At 40.2% G+C, this 15,350-nt stretch overlaps 1 protein-coding gene across 1 annotated transcript; it reads left to right on the top strand.

Annotated features, from left to right (window-relative positions):
• The first annotated feature begins 24 nt into the window (after positions 1-24).
• LOC145433737 (sodium-coupled monocarboxylate transporter 2-like) lies at positions 25-13,936 on the top strand. Its single transcript, XM_080310937.1, has 14 exons — positions 25-878; positions 6,697-6,884; positions 7,783-7,848; positions 7,925-8,044; positions 8,614-8,768; positions 9,049-9,189; positions 9,254-9,383; positions 9,488-9,576; positions 9,643-9,820; positions 10,187-10,273; positions 10,342-10,604; positions 11,621-11,721; positions 12,702-12,805; positions 13,717-13,936. Exons 1-14 carry the CDS (start codon positions 692-694, stop codon positions 13,897-13,899), a joined length of 1,992 nt encoding a protein of 663 aa, XP_080167063.1. The 5' UTR covers positions 25-691; the 3' UTR covers positions 13,900-13,936.
• The last annotated feature ends 1,414 nt before the right edge of the window (positions 13,937-15,350 follow it).

Below are 15,350 nucleotides of genomic sequence, written 5' to 3'. Positions count from 1 at the left end.
GGTTTTCAGTATTAATGAAATCGTAGCTCACAGATTCAGTTATCAGCTAGCCAAATGCATTCTTATAGCGGATTCGTGCTTGCTCAGGACGACTGGTACCGACAGTATTTCAATTGCCTTTCTAATCAACTTATGCCACCGCGTGGCGAAATTGCGTAGCGATGCGTTCAAAAGCTGGGCTGTGAGTTCGAGGTCGACTCTAGAATTCCTGCGTGTTGGAGGTTTATCTGGGCTCCTCCTAGCCATGTAATCCGCATAGGCGGTGTCTCGCAAAAAGTTTAGAACGAAAGTGGTCAATGCTATAAGTCGGCAGATCTGGAACCATAATAAGAAATATATTCCTGGTGTAAATGACCTATGTAGTCGAAACACCATGAACAACAAAACAACAACTTGTGCCGTCGCTAACGCTGTCGAGCATTTGATATCCAGTGGGCACAGGAGCCATCTAATTTCCCCAAATGCAAATGCCAAAATGTCCGGCGACGAATTGTGTCCCCTTCTGATGGATCGAATGTGTAGACTCATTAGGCGATTCTATCATATTTCTCAACTTTCGCGAACATCTACTTTTCGATAGGCTAGCTTACGATACCATTTTCGCTTTACGATGTCATCGAACACCTGTACCCACCAATAAGGTAAATTGGGAGCATTTCATCGTTTGAATTGCGCAAAAATTTGCAACAATATGACATCTACCGTCGACGCATCAAATGCGGCTGCTGCCAGTTACTTTCACGCTGCGGACTACGTCGTGTTTGGGATTATGCTGTTACTTTCTGCCGGTATCGGATTATTTTACGGGATTCGTTCCCGAAGACAGCGTTTATACATGGCAAATGACTACCTCATGGCTGGTAGGCAAATGTCTTTCGGTAAGTTAGTTTTTGTATTCACTCTGCCGATGTAAATTTATAGATGACTGAATACGCAAAAACGTCCTGCTGGCGATTTGACGTCGTCCTGTTCGCGACATATCAATGCAGAAATGAGTTAGAATCTATGAGCTTTATATTGCTAAATTATCTTTGGCCCATCATAATCTCAAAATACGACAATGTTCTTGCCAAGTGTTTATTTATATACCAGTAATTGTGACAGATGTGTTTTCAGAAAGTCAGTTAATCTGCGGCAGGGGTCATCAACACGTGGCCCTCGGGGTCATATTTTGCGACCCGCGCTCTGATTTGAGATTTCGGAAGAACGATAAGTAAAGCATTTCAAAACAAGCTATTAGCCTGTGCCCAACATCACCAATCCTCACCAGCTCAAACGTCTTCGACGCTGCCAACAGCATGCCATCGAGGGAGAATCAGCCGATATGAATGGCCAATTGGCCATTGACCATATTGCCTTGAGGTTCTAATGAACCAGACACTGTCAAGACCAAGACGTTTAGACCTTCCTATATTTTCATTGTATCGCTATTTTGTGGTGTATTGAACTGCTAAAAATTGCTAATAAACCGAACCGAATAGGGATCAAGCTTTAGGAGGAGACAGTCTTTCAGCTATATTAACGTGTCCCGCCTGCCCAAATATTGATTCCTTATTAGTGCTTAGTCGATGAAAAGCGTTGCCAGCTATCGTGCGCAGCTCATAGTTCAAAATAAGATGAAATTGATCATCATGATATTTCTTATTGTATTTGTACAACTTTTTATAAAGTATTTGCTTCTTTTGTGGTAACCAGGGCATGGTATGCTGTGGAATGGAATGAGACATTTCCATACTCCACACCTGACTCAATTATTCCATATGATACTTACAATTCTCCATAGCATAGCAACATTCTTCCAGGCGATATCTAGCCTGAGTTTCAAGATATCCCTGATTTTTCCATACGATGTTTGAAACTTTTTCCATACTTTCCGACTGGCATAGCGTGACGCTGCTGCGAGACGTAGGAAATATTTTGAAATGCTGCTTATATTTTGGAAATCTGAAAAGAGGACACTTTTTCAAAATTTTCAGACTTGCAATAACGAAGGAAAATCCTGAAAAAATGGTAAATTTTTCCCACTTCGTGGCCGGTTGACTAAAAAAAGGTCAGACTTCCGTCTCATCTCCCGAAATAGCCGCCCGAGCGTTACTTCAGTGATGATTTACTGTATCTCAGTCAAATTTTGCCCTATATTTAACCAAAATTCTGAAAAAAGAGGACTTTTGGGCGTCCTTCGAGGATACATTCAAAAAAGTAAAAAAAGAGGACAAATCCTCTTAAAAGAGGACGTATGGTAACCCTATATGTACTTATGTCAAATGGACGCCGTGTGATGATCATCCGAGCGAAGCGCAGGGAATGACTTCTAAGTTCAACAGATAGTTATTAATATTCGCGTAACTGCTTGGTACACTCACAGAGTCTACGATTTTAAACTGCTCTTGGTAGTTTTCGGAGTGGAAGTCACTTTAAGCAAAATAATTCGTTGAACCGATAAGCAAAATGTAAGCTGTAACGCAGGGGTCGCAAACTCAAAACAGGTCGCGGTCCACTTTTCAAACTTCGTAGCGGCCGCGGGCCGTATGGATTCAATATCGATATAAATAGGCAACCACGTTCTCAACTCTACGTCTGTACAACTCTGTGCTACCTAGAAACAGCATAGTGACCCCAAAAGAAGTAATATTTCATTGAAGGAATACAAATACAACAAAAAATCGTTATCATCAATTTCATTTTATTTTGAACTCAGAGCTGTGCACGATACCTGGAAACGCTTTTCAGCGACTAAGGAGTCGATATGGGGGCTAGCAAGATACGTTAATAAAGCTTGAACTTGTTGGGAAGCCCTCAGTCAGTGGTTCTCAAACTTTTTAGACACGCCCCCCTTTGTGATAGTGAATAATTTCGCACCCGCTCCCCCCCCCTCTGAACGTCTCGGTCTTGTTAGTGTTTGGGCTATTGTACGTCAAGGAAATGTGCTCATTCATATCAGTTGATTCTTCCTCGATGGAACGCTGTTGCCATCGCCACAGCCGTTTTAGCTAGTGACGAATAAGTGATGTTGGGCACCGGAGAATAGCTTTATTTTGAAACAACGAAAACAACAATATGTTGAAACTGTAGTCAACTTTTGCATTTCAAAATGGTTTCTTAGCTTTCTTCCGAAATCTCCAATCAAGTCGCGGGCCGCGTGTTGGTAACCCCTGCTGTAACGCGACAGCGGCCTTGTTTAAAACATGTTTGTTTTAAATAGACTTTTGTTTTAAATGCAACCCTAATTTAAACATCTTTTGCTGAAATTCTTTGGATTTCAACTTTTCACCACTCTATGCATGGCGCTGGCATGAGCATAAAAAAAGCAACACTTAACAAGCATGCACCTTGCCAATATCAAAATTTTTCTTGCTTTGTTACAAAAGTTTGCTCTAAATATTCAGCTTTCCCGTTTATGAATATTTAGTGACTCTCTGCTGTGAGCTTGGCCCGCAATCACACAACACCAAGACCGAAATTAACTACATAGGTAGTCAGGCGAATAATGCGTATTCAATCAATCAATGAAATTGATATAAGCATACATCGTTGTCTAATCTAAAAATTCTAGCAGGCATAGGCGATCCATCTTGATTGGAGATGTTTATTGTATCATAAAAACCAAATCCGTCCGATTGGGGTGTTGGCTACTGTACAACTTGTTTATAGGGTAATATCGGTACCAAATATAGAAACCCGTTTACACTCTGTTCAATTTCAATGTATAGCAGTGGTTCTTAACATTGTCTCCATCGCCCCCCAGGGAGCGATTTGGATTTTGAAGGGGGCGGAAACGCTCAGGGGGCGACTTGGGGGACGACTTGCATGGCGCTGGACTCAGGGGGCGGTATGGTGGCAAGAAGAATGGAAGAATGGCCTCGCAGTAGATGTACTAAGGTCATATGATTATATAGTAGAACGATAGTTCTATATATCCCTGAGTACTCATTGCAAACTAACGTTCGACAAAATATGTCAAAATCACGTTTTTCGTTACGTTCATCGCGAAATATCCACCGACCACCTTTCCATGGATGCAGTAGCTTATTTTAATTTATGTAAAATTAATTTGGCGTACTTTCGGATTGCCAATTCCCCGTTATAACACTCGCGACACGCTAGCTACTCCAAGTCGTTTCGACACCTTCCTATCTTGTCATTGTATCACAGTTTTGAAATGATGAAAATATTATAAAACTGATGCTTATACTGATAGCTCGGGTTATTTTCCACAAAATGTTTTGAAGCTTTTTGGCCAAAATTATTAACTAAATATACTTCTATTAGAAAGCTACAAAATTGAATCGTCAGAATATTTCTTCATCGTATCATAAATGATGGTAGGCCTACTGCTTAGTGTTGTTACCCCCACTCATGTTAAAGTTAAGAGCTTGATGCAGGACTAAATTTATTGTGAGCAAATTTCTACCACATTCTCAGTTGATTTAGTAGTGTCAAATGCAAAGCAATGAAACAAAACCCAATACAAGTGACTTCCCCGTATTGCCAATCGCAGAGGAGAATTAGGGATGTATAAATCGATTTCGAGCCAAATGCTATGAGCCCGTAGGCGTTACCAGATGGTTGGATTTGATCACGAAAATAGCACATACAATTATACTGCTAATTAGTCGAGTGGTCTAATAGTGAATTCCCAACCCGAAAACGGACTTCAACCACTTACCCATTGTTTTTACTATACAGTCCTTAAAATGGGGGGCGTCAGACTCAGGCGATTTCTGAAAGGGGGCGCTGGAGAAAAAAAGGTTAGGGACCACTGATGTAGGTATAGCAATAGTCAGAATTGTCCGATCTGGCCTCTACCGTTGAAACGTATAAGCTTATATTACGTTGCAAATCCTCGTCGAAATTGTTGGCAAAGCGACGGAAGATATTGATTTTATGGAATTATTATAGCATTTTATTGCTACAGTCGAATCATTTGGTGACGTTTAAAATGTTAATAAATGTAGGCTACTTCAGCATTGTGGCATCATGTGGCCCGAGTCATCACTAGGTATCGTGTACACTGTATAAGTGTACATTAATATATGAATTCACTGAAAGGTATAGGGTAGAATTAGCACGTTCGCGTTCAGTCGTTAACACAGAACCTTTCAGAAAGGTTCGCGTTCACACGAACCTGAACCTCTCAGGAGCTCGCACCATCCCTAGTAATTCCACTGCTGCAGAAGCAATGGGTGGCTAGTTTGAGTCACACCGAGGTTGATTCCGTAAGAGCTGCAGCTTTCTCTAGCTTCTTCAAGTCTTCATAGTCATCCGATCCGCATAAGCGCGGTGACTAACAGTGGACTGATGGTTCCCAAACTTTTTCAGATACGCCTCTTTCATGATAATGAAAAATTGGTCATATCAAAATGAAATATTCAAAAGAGCAACAAGAATGTTTGCAATCCCAACACATAGTTTGATGGCATGGAAGATTATGACTGTTGAGTAGGGTTACCACACGTCATCTTTTAAGAGGATTTGTCCTCTTTTTTGACTTTTTTGAAAGTGTCTTCCGAGGACGCCCTTTTGTCCTCTTTTTTGAGATTTTGTCCTCATTTCTAAGAATTTTGGTCATATTCATAGCAAAATTCGACTGAGATGCTGTAAATCAGCACCGAAGTGATGCTCCGGCGGGTATTTCGGGATCTGAGCGGAAAGTTGACCTTTTTTTTCTAATCAACCACCCGACAACATGAAAGAATAAACAGTATTGGGGGCATCGAGCTAGAAAGTTGACCATTTATTTTTTTAGACAACCGACCACAAAGTGGGGAAAATTTACCATTTTTTGAAAATTCTCCTCCGGTTTTGCAAGTCTGAATATTCTGAAAAGTGTCCTCTTTTCAGAGTTCCAAAATATGGTAACCCTAGTGTTGAGACACTTCTCAAATATGAAATTCGGGCTATACACAGATAGTGGCATTCTACAAAATGTGCGTGATTATACTCGGAGTGGCTACTTCGACGTTGTAGAAGTCAATTCGATTTAAATATTTTTTTCTTAGATTAAAAAGACGTATTTTACATGTCATGTGACATGGGAAATATCTAATTTCTCTGTAACTACGCACTCTGCACAGATGCTTGACAGACAGGCCATAATAACATCAGCTAACAGCTGCTCTTAATTCAGATAGGCCTACATATTCTGGTGGGTGCTAGGTCCGATATCAGCCAAAATGTAGTATCGGTGTATGGATTGTACGACGCATTTATGTAATTTAAAATCGTAATCTAATCGGGATTAGGGCAGTAGTTGAAACTTCGAAGTTTCAGCACTAGTTAAACTCATTCCGAGTTCAAGACAAATCATGTCACTCAGGCAGCTTCGCACCCACCTAAGATGCTTCCACGGCCCCAAGGAGGGCACGCCCACTGTTTGAGAACCACTGGACTAGCGACATCGGGAGGTGGTATAAGCCAGCATATTATTACGCTTCATAAAAAAGAATATCGGCCTGGTGAAAAATCACCGTGACCAATCTGACCATTGATTGACTAATAACATCGTGTAATTTGGAAAACTGTCACCGGTGATTGACTATAAATTTATCTTGTCTTGAAAGTCATTGCTTCCCCTATTAATTGGGAAAAAACTTACGGTGAGTATCATCATTCATCAGTCATCCATGACGAGGTGACGACGCTTACCTCATCGAATATATATTGCTACGGACATATGATTTTGCATTCAACTTTCAGGACCGGTTTCATTGAGCCTTATTGCAAGTTTCATGTCATCGGTTACTATACTTGGTGTTCCCGCTGAATATTACATCTACGGCACCATGTTTTCCTGGTACGGCATGGTGTACCTTTACCTTCCCTTAATCATTGTCGGATTGTTCATCCCCGTGTTTTATGATTTGGAAATCACAAGCACGTACGAGGTGAGTACGAGTACGTGATACGCATAAGTGTATATAACTTAGACTAAAACTGATAGAGACGATATGATATCGATCATTAGTCCCATGATGAAGCTGTTGAGTGCTGACCTCTTTCATTAAGTCTTTCCAAAATTAATCCAGAGCCTTTACCACTGCGCATTTGTGTGCTCACTGGACAGGAACGGACAAAAAGAGCTTTACCCCATCAAATTTCATATATAGACATGGTTACGTCATATTTGCTACTTCAAGTGACAATGTATCTGTGTCTGCATGCCCATTTTAAGATTTGTTTGATATACCAGACTCCTCCCTAAAATATTGAATCTGGCTATGCGCCCATGACGGCCCTCGATCCAGGTTCCAGCATCATGGTGAGGCCAGTGGCGTAGGAGCATATGCTGCCGCCCATGGCTTTCGTTGAAAATGCCGCCCAAATTTTGAAGTAGTTTCAATCTTTTCAATTATATTTACCGGAAATCTTGTGTTTACTTAAAAAAGGTCATCACGTCACATTTTCCGCCCCCTGGCAGCTTGCCGCCCATGGCGCAGAGCGATAAGCTCCAAGTGACTGCTACGCTACTGGGTGGGGCCGGGGTGTTGTACAGATGACCCATATGAAAAGGAGGGATATTTTTTATTTATGTCATTGAGATTATCTTTTGCTTCAACGTTCAGTTGGCAGTGAGCAGGGTGACGACGCCTTGCGAGTGTGTCACCTATTCTTTTCTGAAATTGTTCTTATACTCTCCAAAAATGTTCAAGGTTCATCCAATTTTAATATATATGTAATTATAAATGAAATTTTCCTATCTTGTACTTGGGATTTAGTACATACCTCTGGCATCATATTCATGATACCTAACAGGGAACTCACTATATTTTCGTCTCATTTCAGTACTTAGAAAGAAGATTCAACCGAGTAACAAGGTTATGTGTGACATGTTTGTATTTAATTCTTTCCGTGAGTACATATCGATTTGCTAATCCAGCATAGGCGGTAGTCTATTATACTGAACTGCGTTTCTTCTATCTATTAGTTACTCTATGGCGGCGTCGTAACGTATGGACCAGCGTTAGCTTTGAGTAATGTCACCGGTTTGAATTTATGGGGCTCCATTCTATGCACTGGAACTGTGTGCATATTTTATACTGTTCTGGTGAGTAGAAAATCAAACACGAATTTTGTTGATATATTTCATTTTTTCCGTATTTTTGGCTCTATCCTCTCGGCAAGCTGTTGAATCGGAGATTTCAAACTATTTTTGTCTCGATCAGATTATTCTTGTCCAACGGAACATGCGTAATTGGCCAAAAACGATCTTGGAATTTGACACAACGAAATCACTTGATCTTCTTCCGTATGACCAATAGAGAGAGCAAAGGATAATAATAATTGGCATGTTTTAGCTTACTCATTGCCTACAAATACACCAACCGTTACAAACGGGTTAGTCACCACAGAGACAAAGGCAGCTGCATTACAGCCGCAATTTCTACCATTCCATTCCATTCCATAACAAACATTGTATACCGCATTCGGGCGGTATGTATTAGTGCGGTTCGGATTGACAAATTCCCTAGTCCGACTCTGATCCTGTTTCTTCAGAATGGAATCCGGCACCGCACACGAACGTGAATATAACGTCCGCTCAATCCCTAGTTTTCATGTCAACTTGTCAACTATAAGCCGACTTGAAATGTCAATATTTTGTACAATTAAATTTAGGGAGGGCTGAAAGCCGTTATTTGGACAGACGTATTGCAGTCTGTGCTGATGCTATCGGGGTTCTTTATCGTCATCATCCAAGGAAGTTTAAATCTGGGAGGATTTTCAAATGTCTTACAACTCGCAGCTGATGGTGGAAGGATGGATTTTATTCAGTATGTATGCAAATTTAAACTCTGATGCTATGTCGACTCCCGTACTGATAAACCTGTAATTGACTCCCTAGCGGCCTAGCTAGAGCCTAGCCAAATTGCCAAAAAACTATGAATATCATACTAGGCACTATAACAGTGAGCCACGGAGACACTTAAACGACTTTAAAAACACTGATCACACACACTCAAAAAGCATATAGTTCAATCCTTTACTTCCGTGCGTCCATGTGCTTCCGTTGCTTTGCTTTTATTGATAATTCAGCGTATTGTGATTTTAAAGTTTCGAACTGGATCCGCGCATTCGACATACATTTTGGACCATTAATATTGGAGGAACCATTCTATGGCTTTCTATATTCGGTGTCAATCAAAGTCAAGTTCAAAGATACTTGTCCTGCAAAACGAAACGTCATGCTAATATGTAAGATTATACACTGATTAATATATGCTATCCAAAATTATTGCAGAATCGTATTTTTACATAGATCAGCATTAATCTCTGGTGTTGGATTGATCTTCATTCTCCTATTGGCTGGTATGACGGGTCTCACTATCTATGCAACGTATAAGGACTGCGATCCAATCAAAAAGGGATTGATAGACAAACCAGATGAGGTGTCACAGAATTGTTCAAAACTTGAAGACGCCTGAGACTTTGATTTATGTGTCTTATACTTTGAAGGTTTGCTTATAATCGAAATGATCGTTTTGCGTTTCAGCTTTTTCCTTACATAATAATGGACATTGTCGGGCATTTGCATGGCGTCCCGGGACTATTTGTGGCTGCAGTCTATAGTAGCTCATTGAGGTAAGATCATGAATCAGTTTATAGTCTACTGAAGATAATCCCTTTTCGAAATCTAATTTTCTTCAGTACGATATCATCTGGTATTAATGCCATGGCATGTGTAGCATTGGAAGATTTCATTCGTCCTGTGACTGATTGGCGGGAGTTGACCTACACCAGAGTATCTCGTTTACTTGTACTTATATTTGGTTTGCTGTACATCGCAACAGCTTACCTTGCATCTGTAATCGGCGGCCTCATAAGGGTGAGACTGCAAAATATATTGGAGGATTACTAGACAAGTTATTTATGAGACAATAAATGTAAGTCGAATTCTAGACTGAACAGATAGTATACCAAAAAGAACAGTTTTGTATTGATGTTATTCTTGTCGATTTTTGTCTAAGTTTTTTTTGGAAATTACCGCGAATAACAATCATATCGAAACCATGGCAAAGCTGTTTCTTCGGTTGCATGTTTTTTTCTTTTAAGGTACATATCTACTTCGTACTTCCAATACCAGGGCAGCCTATAGGCCTACGTTGAATTACATCACCGTGACAACCAATTTAAATACAATTAATCTTACTACAATTGTATGTCGTAAAACAAAAACACGTGCACTTTTCAGATGGCATACGGAATTCACGGCATGTTGGGTGGACCGATAACAGCAGTGTTCATTTTGGGTATGATGACTACGTGGGTGAATGCAAAGGTAATGTTAAAAAGGAAGGATTTAGCTTGTCGGTTTACTTTTGCTTACCAGGGCATTTTTCTCCGTAGGGAGTATTGTGTGGTCTGCTCGCCGGTATAATGTCAAACGTGTGGCTTTTTTTGGGCAAAACATCATATCCTCCTTCGCCTGAATACCAAAGAGCACTACCTACTTATACAAATAGCTGTAGTAGTTCTTTACAACCGACGCCAATACCATCGACTCAGCAGAACTACCAAAACGTTTCTTTCGAAAGTACGAGCAATCAATGGGACGATGCTTATTGGAATTCCAACGTCACTGAAGTGGTCCCAACAATTCAGACTGATAGGCAAGTATTATTGTCGTGCTCGATCAATGTCAAATCCATGCACGCATTCGCTGGTTTTGCAGTGGGTGCGAAAGTGTGAATCGTTGGCTTTGGTCATAAACTATTGACCGCGCCCACTTTCAAATACCGGTGTAGGCTAAGTATAATACACTCATCACCGTGGTACGTATATTTCGAAATATGCTAATAATATAGAAATATCAGCAGCTAATTCAAGATACAAAAAGACCCGTTTGTGGGATTCAGGTCTTTCTGCCGATATAGAAATATAGAATACTACCCCTATTGGTGTGACTAGCTATAATAAGTGACACTTTTTCACCTGTTATGGTCTTGATGGGCACTGATTGGTGAGATAGGCTACACAATTTCAGGATATAGAATTTAATACAAAGGTGGCCAACCCGTGGTCCGCGAGATAATTTACGAAACTAGTAATATTGAAAAAATGAATTTCCGACATAATTTTCTGTGAAATTGCAAGGTCAACCAAGACTTTGATTAGCCTGCACGCCAAATTCGGGGTGTTGTTAATTTAAAAAAAAAAACAGTTTCGACGCAATGTCGTAGCCAGTGGTGGCGAAAGGGATCATGCTACCTCCTATATATTCGCATTTTTTTTATTTCGCGGGAGATTGATTTACTTTGAATTTGTTTTCGTCCTTCGCGTAAGATAAGTCTCGCGTTCACCGTTTCCTAATTTAGCTATAAACAATAGGTCATCAATACTAAAATGGCTCGTGCAGTGGCTTGGAAAAACGCGATGTGGCCGGTTGGCCAAAAACGTTGGCCATCCCTGACCAATAGAACCATTGTTACTGGAAATCAACAATTTCTCTTCAGCGGACCATGGCGAATAGTAAGATAACGCTCCGAGAAAAGTATTAACAAATTTGGTATATTTTTACTAATAGAATTTCATGGTACACAAGTAGCCTTCCAACCACTCACTTCCATGTATAGTTGGGTATTATCATTGTCGAATTCCATTTTTTTTTATTCAATTCTATACACAGACCACCGATTGCGGAATTGTACGCGATTTCGTACCTGTACGTAATAGCTTTCGGTTTTTTCACAACTTTGATCGTGTCTATGATCGTGAGCGCCTTTACAGGTAAGTTCAAGGTTACATGTTGTGAACCTCTGACAGGTTCAGGTTCGTGTGAACGCAAACCTTTTTGAAAGGTTCTGTGTGAAACACGAACGTGAACCTCATGACGTCATATTGCTAATTTCAACCCTACATTTCAGTGAAGTGTACCTAGCGACTACTCGGACCACATAATGCCACAATGCTGAAGTACATATTGACGTTTTAAACGTCGCCCAATGTATCAGCTGGGACAATCAAATGATATAATAATCCCATAAAATCAACATCTTCCGTCGCTTTGCCAACAATTTCGACGAGTACTTACAAGGGAATATAGGCTTATGCCTTAAGCAGAGTATAAAACAAGTTTCTGTACTTGCTGCCGATATTATCCCTTTAATAAGTTATACATCAGTAGCCTACACCACAATCGCACGGATTTGGTTTTTATGATACAATAAACATATGAAATCAAGATTGACCCAGTACGCCTAGATTTTTTACATTAGACAACGATATCAATTTCATTGGTTGGCTGAATAAAGCATCATTCACTTACTACCTACATGTATCGGTCAGGATGTTTTATGATTGCGGGTCAAGCTCACAGCAGAGAGTCGCTAAATATTCACAAACGGAAAGCTAGATATTTCGGGCAAACTTTTGTAACAAAGCAAGTAAATTCTTTGAGATTGTCAAGGTGCATGCTCGTTTAGATTTGATTTTTTATGCTGCCAGCGCCATGCATAGAGTGGCCCGCAGTTGAAATGCAATCAATTTCAACCAAAGATGTTATGATGAAGTGAATATTGTGATATATGAAAAAGGTTCACAGTGCAGAACTTACCAAGGTTCGTTTGTGAACGCGAACCTCTAGATTTCCGAGGTTCACACACAGAACGCGAACGTGAGCCTCACGTTCACACCATCCCTAAAAAGTCCGTATGTTAAGGAATATGTTCCTCGTACAGAAAATGAACATTGAACATTATTACTTCCAGGCAACAATAAAGAAAAGCCCAGCGAAGAATTACTAGCGCCATGTCTGCGACATCACAAAGTTCTGGATGATACCAGCGCTGAAGTCACACAATCCAAGTTGAAGGTATGCTGCACGAACTTGCGCATATAATGGAAGCTATCCAATGACCATCATGCTAAATTGTCAATACCTGTTCTACTGTGTCAGGAGCAGACATTGAAAAATTTCCTTAAGAGTAAAATTATGAATAAACATTCGAATAAATCAACAATCAAATTTAAAGAGATAGTTGCTCGGTTTAATATTTTCACGTTCAACGTGATCTCTATGATTTTTAATCAGAGGTGATCAGGAGAGGTGATCGGAAAAAAGTGCTTCTACTGTTTCGAAGTAGGCCTACTCAAGTATAGACTTGAGCACTGTACACTGCAGCACTTACTCAAGTAAATCAAATTTTTGGTTATATCATAATTCTACTTCGTCATATTTAATGACTTGCATGCTTTTCGCTATTTACAGTTTGTTAAGTAGAAATATGATGATCTTCGAATGAGAGAGAGAGAGAGAGACAGTGAAATTCAGGGGATGTTTGTTTTCGCGGAGAGTCCAGCATATGGAGAGTCCATCATGTTTCCACGAAAATCTAGGTCAGTGTATGTATATGCATCCCATCACTAAATTCAGCTTACCAGATAGGACTACCGCGGATTTCATATGAAACTTTGGTAATAAAGCTAGAAAACACAATTTCAAATCTACGGTAGTTTGACCACTGACGTAGAATAATCCAGAGGTGGTATTCGTTCCCTGGAGGATCACCCCCTTTCCACGACCTACAATGAACCTCTGTTATTATTATCATATGCTAATTCAGGAGAATTCACGGTGACTACAGGGTTACGCTAAGTGATCAAAAATGTCTCGACTCTCCAATTCATCAGATCTGATACAGATGATAAGTAGATTAGAGGCGACTGTCATATATATGGTCTTAAGAATCCAACTACATGATAAATTACAAATTAAATTAACAGGCTGACGGGATCGAACGATCCGGAAGCTGGTTCCAGCCCGATCGCTACTCGGTGCACCTGAAGGATAAAGATCAAATACTTCAAGGAGAGGGTGCTTTTCCCTCTAACGATGCGCCGCTATTAAGCGACGAAAATCGGGTCGCTGGTTTGAACGAAGATTTACATTCAGACTCTTCTCTCTAGTCGAATTAATAAACATTGTCTACATACGACCAATAGATACAGCGAGTGGTAGGAAAAGCTGAAAAGTAAGGGTTGATAGGCAATGTTCCCTCTAAGCTGCGCACGTGCGCAAATACCCAGTGCTGACTAGGTCTCTGCGCACAGAAAATCCAAGTTGCGCACGAAAAATCCGAAGTGATGACCTTTTTTTAGTCGTTACGCACTGTCGTCCCAGGGCCTGCGCTGTAAGTAGGTGAGTGTGGGCAGACTCTTCATAAACTAGGGGGAACATTGTCGATAGGGTGCATTCATGCTGTTATTTTTTACAAATACATCCAACGCCGTCCCGTATTTCCTGAAAGGGTTCATGGTCGTTTTATCTGCCGAATTAGAGGTTTTACGGTTTTGAGACGACAAACGTTGTAAGTAGCCTATAGGCTTTCAGTATCTGTTTATTATTATTTTCATCATTTCAAAACACCACAAAATTGCGATACAATGAAAAGATAGGAAGGTGTCGAAACGACTTGGAGTAGTCTTTGAAATAAGACACCCACCTGGGCCTAGGCGAAGTAGAGAAGAGGCATGCAAGGGCTGATTGGTGGATATAATCCGAGAATCATCAACGAAAAACTCAAATAACTCCGCCTCTACCAGTTGGAATTGCGTCTAATTTGTTTTGCATCATCTTTGAAGACAACCTAACAATTTCATGGGGTTGACAGAAAAATTTGAATTTTTTTTAAATTTTTTTCTAATAAATTAAGATTTTTAATTGGATCTGCGGGGGCTTATACTTGTTAGAATTGAACCTAATTTGGTGTGCAGCGTTTTTTAAGGTAACCTGACAATTTAATCAGTGAATGACTGGCATCCGGAGGAAAATGTTTTTGAACAACCCTGCACACTGAATGAAAAGTAAAGCAGAGAATATAAAAGGCAAGCAACAAAACGAGGAGGCATGTGGCGGAAGGCGAGATCGATATGTTAGGTCGTGGTCCGGTAATCCTGAAGGCTGACTAGTATATGAAGAAACCACGCAGACATAGGGTCCCAGACATTGCGAAAAGTGTGTGTGTATGCGAGTGAGAGTGAGAGAATCTTTATTTGTCAAAAATGCAAATCAATAAGCCTACATAACGAAAATGTAGGATTCCGGTTAAAATCATTTTGCCCCCGATTAAAATCGATTATAATGGAATATATAATTCAAATTCTTTTTTTTACACATAATAGCAACAACACGAGCCAACGAAAATGGGATGAATGAAGAGTTGACGACCATGTCAATCAAGGTGATGAAGGATAACGCTTAAACTTCAATAATGTGGAGCTGTGAATCATCATCCACATAGCTGAAAACGTTTAACGTATGTGGTAACGATGGATCGCTAGAATCATTATTGATCTGTTCTAGTAGCGAGGAAAGATGTTGAGACAAATTGGGACCATTCATAATAGTTTTGCAACGC

Source organism: Botryllus schlosseri, chromosome 2, assembly GCF_051294905.1.
Source record: "Botryllus schlosseri isolate E-star chromosome 2, Bs_hap1, whole genome shotgun sequence".
Classification (NCBI taxonomy): Eukaryota; Metazoa; Chordata; class Ascidiacea; order Stolidobranchia; family Styelidae; genus Botryllus; species Botryllus schlosseri.
Note: the sequence above shows the minus strand (reverse complement) of the source record. Positions and strands in the feature narration are given on the sequence as shown.